The following is a 23,183-nucleotide window of genomic DNA, read 5'->3' as shown; positions in this document are numbered from 1 at the left end:
TAATTTCCCATGCATAATTATGTGCTACAGGTGTTGTGCTAGTCAGTGATGTGGCTCAGATATAGTGGATACGAAACAGAAAAATAGCAAAACTCCATATTGTAAGAAGGGAGGAGAGCAGAGAGTAGTTGATTATAATGTGGGGAAGTTACATGGAAAAAACAATTCTGTGCTAAGGCAAAATTTTTCGTCAGATAATCTTCAACCTCAATGCTGCTCTCTTCTCTCACTCTAGTGCCCGCTCTCAAGGACAACAAAAAGTCAGAGCAATCTCACTCCCCTCTGCTGCACAAAAGATTACCCTGCTCAGGACAGAGAATGTGCCATCAGGAAATCAGCAGCTGCAGGCAATACGCTGGAGAAGAGAAAATCATAATACTATCAATTGCACTGATCTTCATGTTGGCAAATTAATTATGTCCATAGTAACTCCATATATAGAGTTGCACTTACTGTGTTTATTTCAGTAATTGCAGACAAAAAAAAAATCCTGATAACTCTTTGCAACTACTACTTTTGCTTTTACTTTCACACAAAGAAATCCCCTTGCTGTTAGAGGCCGACTTGAAGTTTAGACCAGTGTAGGATAGGTGAGTACATTAGTAAGAAGCAATGGAACCAGACAAGAAGGCAATGATATGAATATGATGAAGGCAGAGATCATTTCTCAACCCATATCTGGACAATTGTGATCCAAGATGACAGAGTAGATAAACACTGTGCCTGCTTCCTTCCATGAACACATTATAATTACAACTAAATTATAGAATCAACCTGGAAAACCACTGTAGTGTAAGCTGAACAGAAGTGTTATAAGGATTCAAAGAAGCCACATCGAGACTGGTAGGAGAGGCAGAGAGGCAAAACGGGCTGGCCCCCAGCCTCTGTGATGTTTGAGAATCAGGAGGAATATCTGGGCTACGGAGTTTCACCCTGGAGAAGCAAGAGACCCCAGCCGCACACCGGGCTCCCCAGCCTGGTGTACTGGTGCCAGGAAGAGGGGATCCCACAACATCTGGCTGTAAAAAACAGTGGGAACTCTGACGATCCTGGTGGGATGGAAGGCTCCAGGAAACCCAGTTGTCCTCTTAAAGGGTCCCCTGCACAGACTCACTCGCAGGCACTCACCCTGGTCTCCGGCATAGAGACGGTGATTCGGAGAATGTCAGATGAATATGGGGAGCAGACTGAGGTGTGTGGCTTTGTGTGAGTGCTGGAAGACAGGTGCCATTTTCCCCGTGGAAGGTCCTTGTCCCATGCAGCCAGCAAGGGGGACGCCATCTTTCTTGTGTTAAGCCCTCCCCCACATGGTCAAATTTGAATCTGATTGGTCTGGTGAACTCAGCTGCTCCACCATGCTGACTCACTGGGACCCTGCCCAACCCAACTTCCCCAACACTAGAGTCAATTTCTTCACGAGCAGCCACCCCATCCGCTTTGCACTTTTCCTTGAAAAACTAACAAGCCCATTGGCCCCAGGCAGGCAGCAACTGGCCTCTGTGTGCTGAGACTTTTGCTGAGCAGCTCCAGGCTCAGCACTGGCACCAAGCCAGAATCTAAATTAATCTGGTAACCACAACACTTCCCACTCTACTTACTCCCTGAGACCCTGCCTCACCCAACTTGCATTCCGCACAAGGCTTTATCAGCTGTTGAACCTTAAGGGAGCCTGCAGGTGGCAGCAGGCCTTGGCTGTCCTGGCTTTTTGTGGAGCTCTCCCAGACCCAGTACTGGTGGCAAATGTCCTTGGTTCACAGCATGGCCTCTCTCATGTGCCTCCAAGTTAAGCACAGGCGGTGAACAACTGCAGATTGCTTTGTAGCTCCTATCAGGTAGCCTCTAGCCAGTCACAGGCAGTGGGTGACCTGGGCTTGCACCAAAGCCCTCCCCAAGAGGCCCCAGAATCAACATATTTGGAGGTTGGCTTCATACCACAGCAGAGCACTGCCCAATTAGCCCCATAAGTGGCACACACAAAGTGTGGTCTCAATGACACCAGAGCCCTCCAGGGTGAATCCCACTCAGCAGGGTAAGTCGGTCACACCATAGCAGCCCATAACTTGTGGATGTGGCCAAACCCCATAGCCAGTCACCCTAAGGGTCAATCACACCCATTGATGTGCCAATAGCAATCAAGGCTCAACTATAACAGGAAGGCACACACAATCCACACAAGGGACACTCCTGGAGCACCGAGAACAGGTGGCCAGGGAGACTGTGCCACTGGGCCCCACAGGACCCTATTACATAAGGCCATCCTGCAAAACTGAGAGACAGAGTAGTCATATCTAATACATAGAAACAAACACACAGAGGCAGCCAAAATGAAGAAACAAAGAAATACATCCCAAATAAAAGAACAGACAAAAACTCCAGAACTAAACAAAATGGAGGCAAGAAACCTACCAGATACAGAGTTCAAAACGATGGTAATAAGGATGCTCAAGGAACTTAGTGAAAACTTCAACAAAGAGATAGCAAGCATAACAAAGGACATAGAAACCATAAAAAAGAACCAGTCAGAAGTGGAGAATACAATGACTGAAATGAGGAATGCACTAGAAGGAATCACCAGTAGAATAGATGAAGCAGAAGATCAATCAGCAATTTGTGTAAGACAATGTAGCAGAAAACACCGAATTGAAACAGCAAAAAGAAAAGAGAATCCAAAAAAAATGAGGATAGTTTAAGAGACCTCTGGGACGACATTAAGCGTAACAACATTTGCATCGTAGGGGTACCAGAAGAAGAGAGAAAGCAAGGAATTGAGAACCTATTTGAAGAAATAATGACTGAAAACTTTTCTAAACTGGTGAAGAAAATAGACATACAAGCTCAGAAGCACTGACAGTCACAAACCAGATGAACCCAAACAGGCCCACACAAAGACACATTATAATTAAAAGAGCAAAGATGAAAGACAAGGAGAGAATTCTAAAGGCAGCAAGAGAAAGGCAACTAATAACTTGTAAGGGAGCTCCCATAAGATTATCAGCTGATTTCCCAACAGAAACTTTGCAGGCCAGAAGGGACTAGCATTAAATAGTCAATGTGATGAAAAGGAAGGACCTACATGTACAACCAAGTATACTCTATCCAGTAAGGCTGTCATTTAAAATCAAAGGACAGATAAAGAGCTTCCCAGGCAAGAAAAAGCTAAAAGAGTTCATCACCACCAAACCAGTATTAGAGATAATATTAAAGGGACTTCTTTATGATGAAAAAAAATCAAAATTATGAATAAAATGGCAATAGCTATATATCTATTAACTATTATTTCAATGTAAATGGATTAAGTGCTTTAATAAAAAGCCATAGGAGGGCTGAATAGATAAGAAAACAAAACCATTATATATGTTGCCTACAAAAGACTCACTTCAGATTGAAAGACAGAGATGAAAAGTAAAGGGATGAAAAAAAAATATCATGAAAATGGCAACAAAAATAACAAAAAAAAGCTGGGTTAGGAATACTTATACCACACAAAGTAAACTTTAATAAAACAAAGGGTATAAGAGGAGACAAAGAGGGCCAGCCAAGTGGCGCGGTGGTTAAGAGCTGGCTTGGGATGCCAGAGGGCCCTGGTTCGGATCCCACATATGAGGGCCAGTGACACTGCCCTCTACAGCTAAGATGCTGAACAACAGCTCGACCTGGAGCTGGGCTGCCATGAGTCGCCGGTGAAGGGTGTAGGCTGCAGTCCCTGCTGTAGTGGGTTGCCATGGGCTACTGTATGTAGCCAGGAGCCAGCGTGAGTGGCCAGCAGGCAGCGTGAGCTGTCCAGAAGCCGGTGACTGATCTGCCTCGCCCAGGAAGAGCGCAATGATGGTGCCAATTTGGGCCAGTGAAGCAACGTCCTCCACAACTAGACTGAAGAACAAAAGGACAGCAACTTGTCTTGTTCCCCTTCCCCCAATTCCCCAGTGCTGTTCCCATCCCCCAATTCCCCAATAAAAATCTTTAAAAAAAAAACAAGAGGAGACAAAGAAGGAACCACTAATCCCACTTCTGGGTATTTATCTTAAGAAACCCAAAATGCTACTTCGGTGGGACATGTGTATCCACAGGTTCATTGCAGCATTGTTTACAGTGGCTGAGATGTGGAGGCAGCCTGGGTCCATCAATGGATGAATGGATTAAGAGGAGGTGGTACATACATACAATGGAATATTGCTCATCCGTGGAAGGAAATGAGTTCTTGCCATCTGCCGTGGCATGGATGGAACTGGAGGGTATTGTGCTGAGTGTAGTATATCAGATAGAGAAAGACAGATGCAATGGGATTTCCCTAATATGTGAAATCCAACCAAACAGAAACAGAATAAACCAACCAAACAGAAACAAACTCAGATACAAAGAACATTTTGATGATTGCCAGATGGGAGGTGGACGGAGGCAGGGTGAAAAAAGTGAAAGGATTAAGAAGTACAAATTGGTAGCTACAAAATAGTCATGGGGATGTAAAGCACAGGGAATATAGTAAAAAATATGTTAATAACTACATATAGTACCAGGTGGGTACTAGACTAGTTAGCGAGATCACTGCATAAACTAAAAATGTCTAACCATCATGCTATACCCCTGAATTTAACATAAAAATAATATTGAATGTCAGCTGTAATTGAAAAATTAAAAAGGGGAACAAAAGGTTAATGGGAATAAGAGGTTCAAATTCCCAGGTATAAAACAAATAAGTCATGAGGATGTAATGTACGGCATGAGGAATATAGTCAGTAATATTGTGATAGCATAGTACAGTGTCAGATGGGTGCTGGACTTATCATGGTGATCGCTTCTTTAAGTATATGAATATTGAATAACTATGGTGTACCCCTAAAATTAATATAATATTGTATGTTAGCTATATGTTTTTTAAAAAAACGTTAAAAACTTATATTCTTTCTAAAAGACATTACTTCAATCAAAATAGCAATGTTCTTATTGAACTGTCCATAGCAGATTTTCTGATTTGATCTTGTGACAAAAATGTATGTATCTGGTGATTGACAGCAGAAATCCAGCTAAGCATCTTATGGCCAGAAAATCCTCTTTTGCCTATCTGTAGCTGCCTAATTACTCTGACATGTGCCTCATCTGCACTATACTATATATAACAGGAAAGCAAAACACTGCCAACATAAAAGAAACAATTTGCAAAACATTTAATCTGCTGGGCTTTGTTTATAGTAAGTTACTTTTCCACTGTATACACTAGATGTACATTATCCAGGACTGGGAAGTTGTCACAAATTCCAGTGTTTGATAAGGTGTTCTTAAAATAAGCTCATGCTTCCAAGATAAGCACATACGTGATTCCTCTGCCTTGAATGCTTATCCCACTCTGGGACTGTTGCATGCTTACTCACCTGTATGGCTCTGCTGAAATATTAGTGTATATGTGTGTGTGCGCGTGCACACGAGTGCGCACGCACACACATGTATGTTTGATCCTCCCAGATTCTGCACTCTGGCAAGGTAGAGACATTCTCTACTTTCAGTACTAAAGAGTAAACAATTCTTTTAAAGAATTTTTTAATGAGAACTTGGAAATAGAATATATCATGCCCATCAGGTTTTACCCTGGGATCTTGAAAATTAGTTGTACTATTGAAAGTTGAATAAATCCTCAAGAGAAAATTCAGTTAACACTTCCTATAGTAGAATGTCCCATGTACAGATTAATATAAAGTTTTATATTACATGGATTACAGACCTATATGTGAAAAATAAAACACTATTATCACGTTTTAAAATTCACAAACATGGGTTGGCCAAGTGGCGCAGTGGTTAAGAGCTGGCTTGGGATGCCAGAGGGCCCTGGTTCGGATCCCACGTATGAGGACCTGTGACACTGCCCTCTACAAAAAAATAAATAAATAAAATAAAATAATAATATAAAAAAAAGATACAAAATTCACAAACATGCTTTAAAAAATGTTTATTAGTCCATTTAAATACAATGTTCATTTAAATACTTCTCCATTAATTTACTTTTGTAAAAAATATTGCATATAAACTCAAATGAGAACTTCAACAATGAGAAATATCACAGGAACAAACAGCTACATCATTTCTGATTTTTTTGTGTGTGTGTGTGAACTATGTAACAAATTAAAACAGGTCCCCTTGAAGTAGAGAATCTTTCAGGGTTAAGACTTTGATTCACCCTAATATAAAAAAATTCAGTCTTCATATAATAAAATACCAGTCAGTTCTGAGAATACTAAATAGACTAGTTATCCAATCATAGGGAATTGTTTGAAATGATGAATAGTAGCTAGGGTTAATGGATTTAACAAATATCTTTTTCCTTAAAGCAGAAATAGAAATGACACTTAAATTGTTACCTGGTATTTAGCCCTGATACTCCTACCGTGGAAAGATATTTAAACAATTTAAGTATAAGTTAGAAGACTAGGTTAGAAAAGATCTATCATAGCTAAAGCTCCTTCTCTTTTCAGCAAACTGAAGAGTGTTACATACTTGTCCCGATGGTCTAGGTGGGAATTGTAGAACTCTATAATTCTAAAAATAGGGTTTCTACCCAAATGATATTAAGATTCACAGGGTTACCAATTTAGGAAGAGATGAGTAGAAGCATTAGAGCACAGATTAGGAACTAGTAGCTAGTGGCCTGGCTTAGCACTGAGAATCAAAATAAAAATGTGAAAATATCACTTGAAGGACTGAACATTGTATTTACACTAACTACAAAACTTCAGGGTATCCACATTCAAAGATAGAGTTGCAAATAAGAAAAGAGAGAGAGTGGCTGTGTCTTTCCTGGATATGAGGACTTTGACAATAGGTGACTTTTTCTCACCAGCACGTTTCACGGTTTCATGACATTTTCTTTTAGATGGAGTAAAGTTGTGTGAGATGCAGTGTTTGCATCAGCAACAAATATAACTCGCTTTCCAACACAGGGTTTTATTAGTGTAAATCCATTGACTATTCACAAGCGTATGTGATAACTGCATTTAAAAGCAATAAGAAGGAATGTATTACATGGGAAACTGTCCAAATATTTTTATTCTACTTCGTAGAAAATGTAGAATGTAATAAAGCAGCAGTCTTGTCTTAAGCACAAAATGTAAAATAAAGTTTACCTTCATTATGGATAACAAAACAAAAAATTATACACTTTGTAAATTTTAATATGAGTACTGTGATTAAGTAATTTTTAGATTTCCTTTCATTATCTAACCCATGAAATTAATTAGGATATATGGGAAATATAACATTACATTTTAAATACTTTTTAAAAATATACTTTCACTGGTAACTATTTTTATACATATTTATATTTAAAATAAAACATATAAACATTCCTTCATATACATATGAGCTATTTCAAAGAGTGGAAGTACCCTTTTCATATGTAAACATTTTTTAAAGAAATATTTACAACAGAAGAAAATAATTTTCCTGTCCAAAGACAAGGCTTTCCAATATCTCTTATTCAACAGATATTCTTCTCATTTTTTCAGCTAATTCTTTTCTCACTTCAATATGTTTTTCTAAATTTTGTACTTCATGTGGAAGATTGATGTCCCAAATAGACAAGCAAGATTGTAACTCTGGAAAATGAAAAAAATGAAATCATGTTTCAAAGATCTGCCATAAGGAATTTTTATTTTTTTCTAATTTCATTAATTTATATTTAGTTACTTTGAACAAATGTATATATAAATACAGCTACAAACAATGTACTAAATGATTGCCATTTATAAGAAATTACATTTGGAAAATGTTTAAAATACATTGTAAAACTACTAAATTTCAAAAAAGAGTGTGGACCTTTAATAACCTAACATTTCATATTCTGAAAGAAGTAAAGTTTTTCCAAAAAACACTGTTCAAAATCAGGCCTCATATGGATACAAGTAAGATACAAGGAAAAATATCCACATTTTGATTAAATTTGGGCTAGTTCTAATTTTACAATGGCTGATATCTCTACTTAGTCTGAAAAAAAAAACTTAGAACTCCTAAATCATTGAAACTTAATTTTGAAGATTTATGTCTAAATTATTTGCACAATAAAGAAGCTACCAATAAAAAATGCTTAAAGTTTTATAACATATGTAATATTTACTGTAAATGTATAAAACATATTATATCACAATCATCCATATTGCACTATATTTGAAATATAGTATCCTATTAAACATTACCTTTTTGGTGTTGGGCATCTTCTGTGCTTTTCCGGGTATATCCCAAAACCAGCATGGCATTTTTAAGGCTTCCTTTACCAAAACAAAACAAAAAAAAGGAGTTTTCTGTTAAAACAATATAATAAGTTGCACCCCAAAAGGTACAGTTCATGCTTTAAGACACAAATTTAATTTACAATTTACTTTTTAAGAGACACCTCCAGTATATTAAATAAAAAGCTCTCCAAGAAGACCACAAAGTTTTTAAAGTTAGAAAATTTGTGATCTACTCCTTGCTATAATTCTTATTAGTAAGTGTATGAACCTGAGAAAGAACTTAACCTTTCTGCAAAATGGGTTTAATACTTATATACTACCCCTTAACCCAAAGTTATTTTATATGAGATTATGTGTGTGAAAGTACTTTGGATATTATAAGGCATTGGTCAAATGTGAAGCATTTGGATGGGGAGTGGCATGAATGAATATACTGATACTCTGTTACAAAACCATACTTTTCTTCTCAAGTCTTTAAGTAATTTATTTAACAAATATTCACCAGAAGTCCTCTACATACTAGACCCTAGGCTAGACACTAGGAATAAAGGGGTGAATAAAACACATGCAGACCCAACCCACATGGAGTTTCGTTCTAATGAGGAGATTAGTTATTAATTAGTAACTAAGTTAACTAAGCAAAAAATGAAACAGGACAGTGCAAAACCTTGAGGCAGGATGAAACAATGTATTAAGAGGGACCAATGTTATTCTAGATCGGGAAGAGTTGGGAGGAATGTGGTAAATAATGGAGGCTAGAGAGGCAGGTGAAGCCAGATCATGCCCCACTTTGTAAATACCTTTAAATTTATCTTTATTTTAAAAGTCAATTAAACCCATTGAAATCCCATTATAATGTCAGTAATGAACAATCACCTAGCTCCCAAAATACATACAAATTAAATTATAGGACAGAGGAAATAACAACCTTGGTAGAATAAGACTAGAGAGATAACCCACTATAGACCTATACTATTCTGCTTGTGTGGACACCTATCCTGACAGTTACCAATCCCTAGAAGCACCTAATTCTAATTCCTTCTGGGCAACTCTGATATTCATTCCTGGAAATGGGGGAGGGTGAGGAGAGACACTTGTCCCGCCTTAATATATTCTTCTAAAAGGAATTTACTATTTTCTTCACCCTGTCAAACATCTTACTTATTTACTAAAACTACATAGACTCTAGTTTTGTAGAACTTAACTCCATAATGTTATTTTTGTGATCAACTTTGTATGTATACTATTTTTTAAACCAAATAATTAGTCAAAAGAAGACAATGAAATATGAGTATCTATGAAGAAAATATATTTCATGTACCATCATGACTTCATAATATTTAAATAGATGAGTAGGAGTAAGAAAATACATAAAGCTTGGGTAAAACACCATGATTCATCAATATTTGTAGATTGTGGAGTTCAGCATATTTTGATACAAGAATATGTTTGTTTATAGAATGCAAAAACAAATAGGATTCTTTAACAAGGGCGGGAAGCTTAAACTATGATCAAAATAAACATTTGGGGCCGGCCGCGTGGCGCGTTTGTTAAGAGCTGGCTTGGGGCGCCAGCTCTGAGAAGCAGGGCCCCAGTTCGGATCCCACATGAGGGCCAGTGACACTGCCCTCCACAGCTAAGATGGTGAACAACAGCTCGGCCTGGAGCTGTGCTGCCGTGAGTCACCGGCGACAGTGTAGGCTGCAGTCCCTGCTGTAGTGGGCTGCCATAAGCTACCATGTGTGGCTGGCAGCCAGCATGAGCTGCCAAGAGCCACCGTGAGCGGCTATCCAGAGGCCGGAGACCGATCTGCCTCACCCGGGCAAAGCGCAATGATCACAATGCCAACATGGGCCAGTGAAGCAACGTCCTCCACAACTAGACTGAAGAACAAAAGGACAGCAGCTTGTCTGTTCCCCTTCCCCGATTTCCCAGTGCTGTTCCCATCCCCCAATTCCCCAATGAAATCTTAATAAATAAATAAACATTTGCTTTAATTTCTTTAGTCAAAAAATAAAAAATACCCGACACTATATATTTCCAAATTTTGCCTCAGGTATAAAGAAAAGAAGAGGAAGTGAGACTCAAATTGTGTTCACTTGCAATAATCTGCTTCTCTTTTGGGAGTGAGAGCATCGACTCCCTCCATTTGTTAAATGACCCTACTCAAAATTTAACCAGTCCTGTTCTAAGATACTTCTAAGACACTTCAAATGACATTGGAAAGTGAAGGGAAAACTTACATTAAAAATAAACATATTTTTGTAGTCTTAAAGAACATGAAAAAAGATCCAAAGGAAAGAAACTTGCCTAACTGTGCTGTCATCATGACTCTAACAGAATCATAAGAGTTGTGAATTATATGTATAATTCGCCGAGTTGAAAGATCAAGCAGTAAAACATGACCTCCTCCAGTTCCTATCCAAAGTGCAGTGTTTTTCTGGAGGCAGAGCGTTTTCACTCTCCCAGAATAACACATATTGTGTTTTGATTCCTTGTTTACTTTTACCAACTCCTCCCTAAAACCATAAAGAAAAAATGCATGAGTAATTTTTTCAACAATTAAGGGATAAAACAGATATGCATACACATATATAATATTTTAAATTATGAACACATGCAAGTTGGCATTATAAATCATTAAAACTGTACAAAACTTAATACAGAATGCCAAAGACACATTTTTCTATTTGAAGCATAAATTATCAAACATAATACAATAGCCCCTTAACATCAAGAAATTCTGTAATAAGTAAGGCTACAATTTTTAAAAACAAGCCTATGGAACCCAGTAAAAATAAATAAATAAATAAATAAATAAATAAATAAATAAATAAATAAATAAATAAATAAATAAATTTGCCCAATATGAAAGGAAAAGTTTCAAAAGCTTTCCATGAAGCCTAAAAGTTTCAAAGGAAAATAAACTTCTAATCATCTACAGGTAAAAGATACCAATATAAACCACTGAATTTTTCCCTGAGCTAATGAATAAGTCATGAGAGAAAAGTAACATATCTAAAAATAAAAGAATGCTCATACTTTCGGAACTTCAGGAAGCAAGGGACCTTTCACCAGGCAGAACTGTCAGCACTTCTGAGCATAAAGCTCCTCACTAATCAGAGTCAAACTGTAAGAAGTTTCTGGAAAGTAAACTTTGAAGTCTCATTTTATGGATATAGTGTGTAATCTAAATGTTCCCAGAGTATTAAAAATACATATATACAGTAAAAACAAAAGAGAACAAAAATAGAAAATAACTAGCAGATACGTTTGGCAGTGGTCCTGCTTGCCGGCAGTAGCACACAGGAGTCGTGCTGGATTTAAAGTCTGGGATTTGTCTCTAACATGCTCCATCCGACTAAGAACTGGGTTCTCAGGCTGGGGTTTTCATCCTCCTTCCTCAGTTAGTGCACCGGTCAATCTGGTAGGTTCTCCCCCCTCCAACTCCCATATTTTTATATTGTTTTGTGACTTTTTATCTTTAGAGCAGAGTGTCCTTGGACCCATAGTCTAATTATAAGTAGCAATATTTAATTATATGACATTGCTGGATATATAGCCAGCAATTACTTCAGTATGGTCATCTTCAGTACAATGTACTATTTTTTTCATTAGAGAATATTCTTTGTAATACCTTGAAGAAACCAAAAACATTATGTTCCTATTTAAAACTTTTTCCAAGATGAAATTTGCTGGCTACCAAAAGATGGTGCTGAAAAGCAGTAACAATTTTGTTTCTGAGAATTTCTTTCTTAAATTTCTATTTAGAGGTAGAAAGGAAGAAAAAAGCCCTACTTCCAGCCTGTAAAATTTGAATTATGAAGCCAGCTCTTATAGACATAAAATAAAGAACAAATGCCATTGGACCTACTGTCAACAATAATATATTGTGCTCTTAAAAATTTGTTAAGAGGCTAGATCTCATGTGATCTTTCCACAATAAAATAAAAAATTTAGAAAGAACCAAAAAATTTAAAGTATTTACTTTAAGAAGTGCATGCAGTCTATCAGTTCGCAGAGTTTTTCAGTTTTCTTATCCCACACTTCCACAAACGGGCTATTTTTCTTAGCAATGTACAGAGCCGTGTCTACCACCACTGCTATGATGTTGGAATCACTGAATGTTGCATAGGAAAACCTAGGGGGGAAAAAGAATGTCACCACTATTCATTTTTCTTCTATTTCACCATGTAATGCAATCTTATATTAGTTCTGAATGCATGGAAAACATTAACACCATTTTGAAAAAGAAACAGACTAGAGCACTAGCAGTTATTTCATATTCTCCTCTAACCTGAACTAAATATATAACTTACTTTACTTAGTTTTGGTTACTTTATGTTTTTCTCTTGATAATAAAATAAAGATTATGACTAATGTTTATTTCTGGCTTTCATTTTAGTTTCAGTTTCATCTGGTTCTTTATAGAAATTTATACTGCCCGCACAAATATGCAAAACATCTTAATTTCTAAAAAAAATATCATCATAATATATGTAACTATATGATGTTGTGATAAAATCCTTATTGTCAAGAATGCTTGGGAAATTAAGGGTTATCCATCTATACCTACGTAGAGTTATAAAACATTAGATGTTAAAATAAATTTTAGTGGCAATGTGTTTCAATATTAAAGCAAGAGGTATCTTTGCATCAGCACAAGCCAGTCAACTTATGGGGGCGGGGGGAGAACCAACCTACGTTTTCCCAAAGGGAAATTACAAGCATTTTTAAATATCCATTTTTCCACTTAGGACATTTGTCATTTTACATATTTTGCAAACAGGCTAAAATAGGCACCACTGCATGGCAAACTCCTACTTAGCCTTTGTGGCTTAACTTACATGTCAGCTCCCCTGAAATTCTTCCCTGACCTATCAAAATGGACCAATCATTCCCTTTCCTCTATTAGTGTAGCTGTAATGTTACAGATTTTATTAAATATCAAATTGTATTTATTAGCATGTCCCTGACACTAGACAGTAAATTGAATTTCTTAAAGACAAGGACCATGTCTTTCTACATACCCACAGTCCAGTAGAATAATCACAGATAAGTATCTGTCTATCTGGTAGATCTATCTATAGTAGATAGATATATATGTATCTATCTAGAATCTGCCTTGTGAACAAAGCATACTTTTTTAAGTAGATGGGCAGAGGGATGGATAGATGGATGAAGAGTGAACTAACAGGAGCATGAACAACCAGGAAAAAGTAAAAATGTTTAAAATTCCATTTCAGATAGATGACATAAAATATATCACAGGGTGTACCAATCTTTAGTATACCCTAGGATAAGAAGATTTTTTTCTCCATCATTTCAATTCTGGCAAGGGAGATGAAAATATGATGTGTTACCATTCCAGAAAACCACTAAGTCTTAGGTAATACATTCCTGGGTTTTTCTATATTTAATAGAAAAAAGATAGTTCAAGCCAGTACAAACATTGCGTAGAGTTTTATAATGTATAAAACACTTTGGTGTGTTATCTCATTTGATCCTTAATATAAATCTTATAAAATATCATAAATCTCAATGTTTATAATTACAGAAATAAAGTTTACAAGTGCTAAATAATGTGCTCAAGGCCACACGACTAACATGTTACAGAGCCAGGACTCAAAACAAGTCCTGGGAAGGTGTGTGGCTCCATTGGGCCTCTCAGTCCATTTGTGGGTGATGATAAGGAGGATAATGACGATGAAACAGTCCCTAAGTATTGGTGTGATGCCTGCTTAGCAAGGGAGAGACGTAGGCAACAGGAGATACTTTTTGAGAAGAGAACAAATATTTCCAAATGTCTATCAAACTGGGTCCTAATCTCCTTTGGGAGATGAACATCTCTGAGAGCCTGATATTCATCTTCATTCACCCATGGTCTCATAACATGATCTGTGAAAAAGAAGAATTGGAGCCCTTTCTTTTAAAATATTTTCCAGCTTGTATAAATTGATTAAAAACAAAAATTACAGAACGAGAAAAATTACAAATATTTACCACGAATCTGTGACCAACATAAACAAATTCTCATCCACAAAAACTTATAATATATAGCAGTGTGTTTGAACCCTGACCACACTTTAGAATCATCTGAGAACTTGAAAAAAAATACTGAAGACTGAGCCCCGTCTCAGGTTTAATTCAAGTGGTTTAATTGGTCTGAGGTGAATTTTAGGCATCAGGTTATTTTCAGCTACCTGGTGGTTTCTAATGTATAGCCAATGACAGAGCCAGTTGGTCTAATATTATTATGAAAGCATTTTTGAAAATACATTTATGAAAATGTGTGGTAGCTGTTGTGAAGGAAAATAATAGATGCAATAGAAGAACAAATCCAAGGCAGCTAATCTGCATAGATGGGATCAGGCACAGCGACTCAGAGGAAGTGACTTTTGGACTGAACAGGCAGGGGGCACAGTAGTCATCCAGGCAAAGAGAAAATCGCATGGGAAGGCTGGGAGTGAAAGGGGGCAGGTTGTCTTCAGGAATTGAGACAAAGATTTAGTTAGCTAAAGCACAGGGGACAAGGAGGCTACAAAATAGAAATCTAGAGAGGTAAGCAAGAACTAAATTGCAAGGGGCCTGGTAGACTATCTTAAGGAATTTGGACTTCGCTCAAAAGACAATGGGTTGCCACTAAGGGTTTTAAGCAGGAAGAGTGACATCAGGTTGAGTTACATTTTAGAAGGGTCCCTCTGTCCGCAGTGTTGAGAAAAGGTTGAAGGGAGCATAATCAGAGGTTAAGAACAGACCCTGTTGTTAATATGGCAAGCAACGGTAGTTGATAGCTTGGCCCATGACAGCAGCAGTGAGAAGCACAAGGATTTCAGTCAATGAAGAAGAGGCTCAAGTGGATAAAGAGAGTCAAGGACAAAGGATCAAGGATTACTCCCAAGTTTCTGTTCTTGGGCAATGGGATAGATATTGAGAAACTAGGATATCCCCTGAGATAAGGATTCATGACTCAAAGCTAATTGTCATCGTCATCATCATCATCATCATCATTATCATCATCATCATCACCATCAAACAATGACTGAGAGCTTACCAAGTGCTAGGCATTATGTTAACCTCCTTATATTGATTTCCTTATTTTGTTTTCCAAACATTCCTTTGAGATTAAGTATATTACAATCCTCAGGTTAGAAGATTTGAGAAGTTCTTGCCCAAGTTTACATGCATCATGTCTTATGGCAAAGCCAATATTTGAACTATGATTTATGCTTTTATACACTACTCTACATTTCTCACTGAGGAATGTAATATATAAGACTCAACTGCAATGATCTGTTTAAAATACAGTAACTTTAAATATTGAAACAATAAATTGGGACAATGTTTATATTTTATTTTATTCTTGCTTGAAACTGGTATCACTAATTTTGCTGTAGAGGAGACCTCTGTATAATTATCAAATTTAAAGAGCACTTTATTCTTGACACCTACATTTCCTACAATCAATACTTAATGGAAAGTATCAAAAACACAAACATAAAATCCATAGATGAAGTAAAATACTGAGTTTATTGCCGTTCAAATTCTATTTGTTTTATTTGATACAGAGATCATAAAATTGTTTAAAATTTAGATTGAGAAATATTACCAATATTATCATGGATTTTCATATTTTTTCCCAAATGTAATTAGGATGGGTAATTTTTTAAATGTTCATTCTGGAATTTTCTAAGTTTTCTAGAATGAATGTTTAATTTTATAATAGAAAATAGATTTTGTATTTTAAAAAACTTTCATTTTGGAATTGTCAACAGCATTACTGACATAATTATAATAAACATGAATAAAATGGTAAATTAATTGCATACAGGAATAACTTACAGCTGATTTGTCTTGGTCTCAATGAGTTTCTGAATAGTGAAATCATCAGAAAACGAGAAAACTTTTGTGCCGCATCCTCCCCACATAATGTTTTTTTCAGTTGAATTCATGGATTCACTCAAACACATCAGTGGTGTGCTGACATTTCCTATATTGAGTATCCTCAAAGGAGCAGCTCCTTTACACTTTGCAAAAAAGAGAAAACACATTCAGTTAATCGAATATCTACAGAATAAAATGTTGTAAATTTTGAGCTTTCTAAAAACTGCTTTTCCATTTTATATGGTTAGAGGTATCAAAATAAAAATTCAGGATACATTTTTTTCAAAGGACTTATAAAAACAGAATTCAATTCAAGCAGTATTCAAATATTATCCTATAGCCAATCTCTTCACTTCACACAAAATTGTACAGGAAATAATGCAGGATTTATCCTCTAATTCTTTGCCTCTCATTAGATAATAAGCTTATTGATAACAAGGAGTATGAACCGGTAGAATGTTGACTGAATAGATGAGACCACAGGTGAGTGGATGGAGGGAGAAATAAATGCTTTAATGATAAGTGGGAATCTTCAAGAAGTTCTTCAAGGGTAAAGAAAAACTTGGTGTCAAGCCAAATTTAAAACTTAAGTTTCCTTTCGTTTTTTTCCACAATATATTTATAAGGAATTCTCGACTTTGCTTATATAAAAATATAATTATTTACATTCCTAACATTATAAATCAGATCTCATTCATCATTTTATCATTAGTTCACTCATATAAAACATACAATCACTCAGCATGTATTTATAAAGGATCTATCGTGTACAAGACTTTATGAAGCAATAAAAAGACAGAAACCAGAATTTATGACCCTTGCTCTCAGGGTGTTTAAAATCATTTAGAAGGGGGTGGGGATGAGCATACAAAAAAACAAAGAACTTAAAATAATTTTGATGTAGAACGCGTTCAACCTTTACCTTAACAGCTTTATCTTCAAAAATCGCTAAGTTGCCATCAGCAGTTCCCACCAAAAGAAAACTTTTCTGCTTGCTAAAAGGGAAAATGTCAAAATTGTTACAAAATGATTGCTTATGTTGACCAAGGTGGCCTTAGCAGTCCCCTAAGCTTGACTAAACTTTAGACTGGTTTCTTCCTGACTATAGGCAGCTGACCTCCCTTTTTTTTTATAGCATTTACTTTAGAAACTTAACAATTGTAAATTCTTTCTCTGCCCATTTGAAATGTAAATCTTCTTCCAACCTCTTGTCGGTTTTACCACCGGGGTATATCTTTCTCAAGAGCCTGGGAGCTCACTCTTAAAATGTAACCAGGAAAGATAATGCCCCATCTCCCAGTCTCTATGGGACGAGGGTAGGAGCCTAATTTCAATAAACACAATTAGCAAACACAGATGGCCTAGTTACACTGACAACACCCCCTCCCCCAATGCCCTCTAGTACTTTTCTACTATCTCATCCCAGCACTTAAAAATTCTCCGGCCTTTTGCTTTAGCAGAGTTGAGTCCAGTCTCTCTCCCCCATTACAATAATCTTGAATAGTCTTCCTTGCTTATTTAACTCCATCTGATTAAATTTTTCTTTGACAACACCCAAACAATTTCAACTGCAAAAGTGCCACTGGAGTTTATATTCAGCTGCCAAAAACTTGGGCTTCACATTTTCTGTAATATTTATTTTCCAGTACTTATTTAAACCAGAGAAGTATAAGGGGTATAATCTCAATGGCTCCTGGAAAACATCCTGCCCCAAATATTATAGCAACCAACCTGTTTCTCAGACCTGAAATTATGCCATTTATATAACTTCCTTGGAGATAAGATCCCTGCAACTGATAATGATTAAGTATTTTCGCCTAACAACTTATTCATTCATTTATTGGATTTTTTTCCCAATTTGGCAGTTAGTTAACTGATATGTTTTAGATTGGCACATAACAATCTATTGATACATCTGTAGTCAAAGAAAGAATAAATGAGAAGTCATCTTTGAAGTGGCCCTACAAAGGCAAGTTGAAGAGAGGAGTGATACAGAGATAGGGCCACAGCTGAGGTAGAACCAAGAGCAATGCTGGTAGGCCTAAGAAATGACTGACCTATTTTATAAATGCTTCAATTTGACATGCATACAGAAAAATAATAAATATCTTTGTGGCCTCCCACAATTCCCTTTAACATATGCAAACTAATGGAAAAACTTGTTAAAAATGACCAATCTTTGCTGATGTCATAATAATGTTTCACACAATTAGGTCATCTAAACGGTGTGAAATTTTACCCCAATGGTCAAATCCACTACTGTACCTTTGCTTGGAAAAAGAACTGCAGTACAAGCAAGTAATCGAATCAGTCATCTTTTCAAGGGTGTGTCTCTTTTGCGCATCTTCAGTATTGATAGCAAGGAGCATCCCAGACTGTGTTCCAGACACAATCCAGCTTTCCTTTTCAACAGGCAGATGCACCAAGGCTAGGCACAGTATCCTACTATCAGTAACTTCCTGTTAAGGAAAAGAAAAAAAAACAAAACACTCTAAAGAAATTGATTCTAGCTTAAGTGACTAGAATTTGTATAGAATAAAAATAGTGTTGTCCACATACTTAACTCTTTTATTTTCTTGCTTTTAATTTAATAAACAACACAATTTTATTTAATTTTCAACAATAAGGTAACTGACATACAAGTTTTGCCTATCTAGCATGCACCTGAGACCAAAATTGAAAATTATTTATCATTATCCTTTCAACTCCATCAAAGTAATATGAGAGGATTTTTCAACCTTAAGAATAATGTTTAGACACTGTATTTATTTCAAGGCAACAATAAAAATATTAGGTTGATTTTTAAGTCTAGAAATTGATCTTACATTTGCCAATAAAATGTATTGAGCCATCTTGCAGAAGCCATGCCCAGACCTTCTCTATCAGTGAGGTGCACCCACCCCCCAGACACTCTGGGTGTTGGCTACCAACAGCTCGGAGCTGCGCCCTTCACCACAGAACTGCCCTCAGCTGATGGGAGCTGGCTTGCTCAGAGATGGCTGAGAGGTCAGGACAGCCTTGTCCTCTGGCAGACTGCAGCCAATGACTGACTGTTACGTGTGAGAGGTCAGGACAGCCCTGTCCTCTGGCAGACTGCAGCCAATGACTGACTGTTACGTGGGGATCAGAGACTGGCCCTCTTGCCTGGTAGAAGGATAAAATCTGTGCTGCTATTCACAGTCCAGTTTCTTATGGACAAAGACTGAGGCTAGACCTCCCTGATAAGTACATTTTTGCTGAGCTTCTTTCTTTGCTTTCTGGCTTCCTGTACTTCCTTGAAAGTTTCTCTCCCCTTAAATTACTCATACAAGGTTCTCGGTCTCAGGCTGTTACTAGAGATCCTGACCTAACACTCACCATGATTTTCAAACAAAAGGCAGACTTTTAATTTCACGTGAACACTCTTGTTCTAACAGAAGCTGATTTAACAATACTCCCAAATGAGCTCTTATTTAAAATCTTCCTAAATTACTTTTTAGCTGGCACATGCTTTCAAATAATCTGCAAAGTAAGCTTTCTATAGTATCTCTAGTATAAAGAGTATTTGGATTTACCTCAGAAGTGCATCTTTCATTATTTAAGTCAAAAAACAAGAGCTGTCCTTTGTCAGTGTGGCCACAGCCCAGCCAGATTCGTGGATTCTTACTGTTAGGATTTGTAGGAACCATGCATTCAACAATAAAGTTTTTAGGTATTGATATATGTCTCATCAGACAGATTAACTCAGCTGAATTCAAAAGGTCAAAGACCTGAAAAAGTTTAAAAATAACAAAACAACACATATCATGTTAATGCACGTCATTTTGAAAGATAATATTCTTGTGCAAAATGTAGAACTAAATGTTATAGCTCCATCAAGAAAAACCTAAACCTGTAGCTAAACTGTGACCAACCTGGAGCGACAAGATTAATATTCCAAAAACTATGGACACAATCACACTAAAATAATACTTATTTTGAAACTGTGCAAGATGTATGCTATTTTTATAACATGTTTTGTAACTTGGAAAGAAAATCTCAAAAATGCCAATGACAGAAATTTAGCAGGATCAGGAGCTAGTCTTCACTCAATATTATACTGCAGAGCCACATCACATAGGAGAAAAATGCTTGGGTCAATAATACAACAGAGCTATCAGCTGAAGGGGAAAAATAAATTTTATGTTTGGTAGCCAAGTTCACAAATCACCTCTCGATTCTGTTTTGTTTTGTTTTGTTTTCCTCCATTCAAGCTCTAAAGAATTAGAGAGACAGTGTAGAGCCACTGTGAGGAAACAGAATCAGGAGTCAGAAAACGGGATTTAGAACCCGTGCTAAAGCCACTTGCTTGCCACTCATGAGACCACAAGAAAGCTCCTTATTCTCTCGGTAGCTCATCTGACAGGGATGATGAGTTTAACCCGTCTTGCCTAGTGTACACTGTATTTTGAAGATTAACTAGTATGTCAAAATTTTTTAATAATGTCATGTACTAAAAAAACTCCAAAACTCAAGGTTGTTATGTAATCTATAAAATACAGGTAAAGTATAATTGAAAATAAAAGGAAGAAAAAGTCAAACAATAATTAAGCTATGGAAATTCACTGTGATAAACTTTTTAAAAACGTTTGTGTGATTAAGACCAGTGGTAACCAAAATTCAAAACCAAGTAGGGCAAGTAGTCAAGATGATTATATAATGTTTGATAAAGTCAGTATATATGTATTCAGCTATTTTTGATTAGGAAATTTAGAGTTCAACAAAAATTTTTCAATGAGTTATTATGCAAAATCAAGAGTCTACAAAATCAGAAATTGTAAGTAAACAGACAGCTTGGCTGTGAACTGGCCCAGAACATAATTGTTTCAGATTAAAACAACTCACTGGGGTCTAAGAATATCTTCAAAAACAACATGGATTCTTCAGCACAAATTCTAAGAATAAGAAGTTGGAATGTGTTAAATATAAAAGTTTATGGATTTTCTGAAAATTAAAGGCAGAAACTCCAGGAAGAATAAAGTATCTTCAGAAAATCCAAAAAAAAGAGTCTATAAAATCTACAACATAAAGACAACTCTTATTTTGATCTATTAAAGTCTGTTTCAGTTTAAAACATAGTAAGAGTTCTATTTCTGATAGCATGGTAGAAGAGGTTATTCGGGAAAAGCTTCAAGCTAAAAATAACTTAAAATCCTTAAGACATTATTTTTTAAAAATATCTTAAAAACATTAAAGATCTGACAATATCACAAGAAATTATCAGGCCAAAAAACATACATAGAAAATAGAGAAGTCAGTTGAACCCTAAAACCAAATTTGCCCTGAAGGCATTTGGGTACTGAAAGCAAAACTGATGTGTGGTTTGGATACCTCATGGGGTCAGAGAGAAATTCTAAGCTTAAATCTGGGGCCTGCCCAATGTGGAGAGTCAAATAAAAGTCCTTTTCTGGTTACATAGTCAGAGTAAAGGCAAACTTTCACTGGTACAAAGAAAATTGCCTTAGGAATTTACAGACAAAGGGGAAGAGGGCAAAATAATCCTGAACAATTGTTATTCACAAGCTTATTCTCAAAAAGATTTACAGACCAGATTTTCTCACCTAAGTGGGGGGGGGTAAGAGGTAAGAGAGAAAAAGAAATCTCAAGCTAGGAATAGAGTTTAAATCAATTTTTCGCAAGAAAATTCAGAAAAATGTTTGTATGATCTGTATGAAGAATTATAAAAATTTACTGAAAGACACTTAAGAAGACCTAAATAGAGGCGTGACTCACATTCAAGAATAAAAAATTTAATATTGTAAGGATATAATCTTCCCCCAATTTTCTACATACTCAATCAATGCAAGTCCAATCCAAAGCACAATACAGTTTTTCATAAAAGTTGACAGTTATTTTAAAATTTATATGAAAAAACTAAACCTGAGAATAGCTAAAGCATTCGAAGAGGAGAAAAATAAGTGGAGAAAAGAAACTATTACAAAGCTATAGGAATTAAAACAGGATAATATTACAGGAAGAATAGATAAGTCGTCCAATGGAAGAGAAAGTGTGTGTGTGAATATATGTATGTATCTTTGACAAATTATGGAGTGGATATAGAAATAAAGTGAATGGGGGGAAAAAGGAAAAAGCTATTTAATAGGTGAAGCTGGAAAAATTGGTTATCCATAAGGAAATAAGGAAACTGAATCCAGATAAAAATGTCAATTTCTGATGGATTAAGAATTTAAACATCAAAAGCAAAACTTTTAACCTTTTCGAAGAAACAATAGGTAAATATTTGTGTGACTCTGGGAGAGATAAGGAGTTCTTAAAATAGGACCGCAAAAGTAATAACCATATAAAGGATTGTTAAATTTATCTATATTAAAATTAAGAAATTCTGTGCATCCAAAGGAACCCTACAGGAAACAAAAAGGCAAACCACAAATTGGGAAAATAAATTTGCAACATACATAACTGACAAAGGATCAGTATACCCTATATAAAGAATCTCTTTTTCTTATTTCATTTGTATGGACACAAAATAACCCAATAGAAAAATGAGCAAAAGAACAGGCATTTCCCAGGACAGGAAACATATATATGACCAATGAACATATAAAGAGATGTTCATCCTTATTAGTAATTAGGAAAATGTAAATCAACCCACAAGACTGAACATATATAGAAAAAATTAAGAAGTCAGATAGTACAAAAATTCAGGGAGAAGATGGAGAGATAGCTGCCCGCATAATATACAGGCGATGGAAGTGTTAAGCTGTTATGACTTCAGAAAATGATTCGGATAGTCATATATCCTATGATTCTGCAATTCAACTCCTAGGTATAGACCAAAAAAGCAAGTCTCATGCAATCTGCCCTGTTCATAATAGCAAAAAACTGGGAATGATACCAATAGCCAGGGACATGATCAGGAGTAAATATACGGTTATGCCTTCAAACAGTGGAACGGAATAGCAGTGAAAATAATTAACAGCCATGTTCAAGGACCTGAATGAAGCTCGCAAAATAATGTTGGCAGAACAAGTGGAAAACCTCATCACACTACACGATTATGATCCCATTTTAAATAAATAATACATACAGGAAAACTAAACTAAATGA

General features: G+C 36.2%; 1 protein-coding gene across 4 annotated transcripts in view; it reads right to left on the bottom strand.

The window, feature by feature from the left end:
- Positions 1 to 6,914: 6,914 nt before the first annotated feature.
- The window catches only part of LRRK2 (leucine rich repeat kinase 2), a 127,214-nt gene continuing 110,945 nt past the window's right edge, over positions 6,915 to 23,183 (bottom strand). For all 4 annotated transcript variants that reach the window (XM_019632761.1, XM_019632760.1, XM_019632759.1 and 1 more), the window contains 8 exons: positions 19,652 to 19,846; positions 18,363 to 18,556; positions 17,020 to 17,092; positions 16,056 to 16,240; positions 12,202 to 12,354; positions 10,524 to 10,732; positions 8,178 to 8,249; positions 6,915 to 7,580 (listed from right to left, as the gene is read on the bottom strand). In XM_019632761.1, the coding sequence (XP_019488306.1) occupies positions 7,459 to 7,580; positions 8,178 to 8,249; positions 10,524 to 10,732; positions 12,202 to 12,354; positions 16,056 to 16,240; positions 17,020 to 17,092; positions 18,363 to 18,556; positions 19,652 to 19,846 (1,203 nt within the window). In that variant the 3' untranslated portion in view covers positions 6,915 to 7,458. The remainder of the gene's footprint in view (positions 7,581 to 8,177; positions 8,250 to 10,523; positions 10,733 to 12,201; positions 12,355 to 16,055; positions 16,241 to 17,019; positions 17,093 to 18,362; positions 18,557 to 19,651; positions 19,847 to 23,183) is intronic.

The sequence above is a fragment of the Hipposideros armiger genome, unplaced genomic scaffold (genome assembly GCF_001890085.2).
Source record: "Hipposideros armiger isolate ML-2016 unplaced genomic scaffold, ASM189008v1 scaffold_1170, whole genome shotgun sequence".
Classification (NCBI taxonomy): Eukaryota; Metazoa; Chordata; class Mammalia; order Chiroptera; family Hipposideridae; genus Hipposideros; species Hipposideros armiger.
Note: the sequence above shows the minus strand (reverse complement) of the source record. Positions and strands in the feature narration are given on the sequence as shown.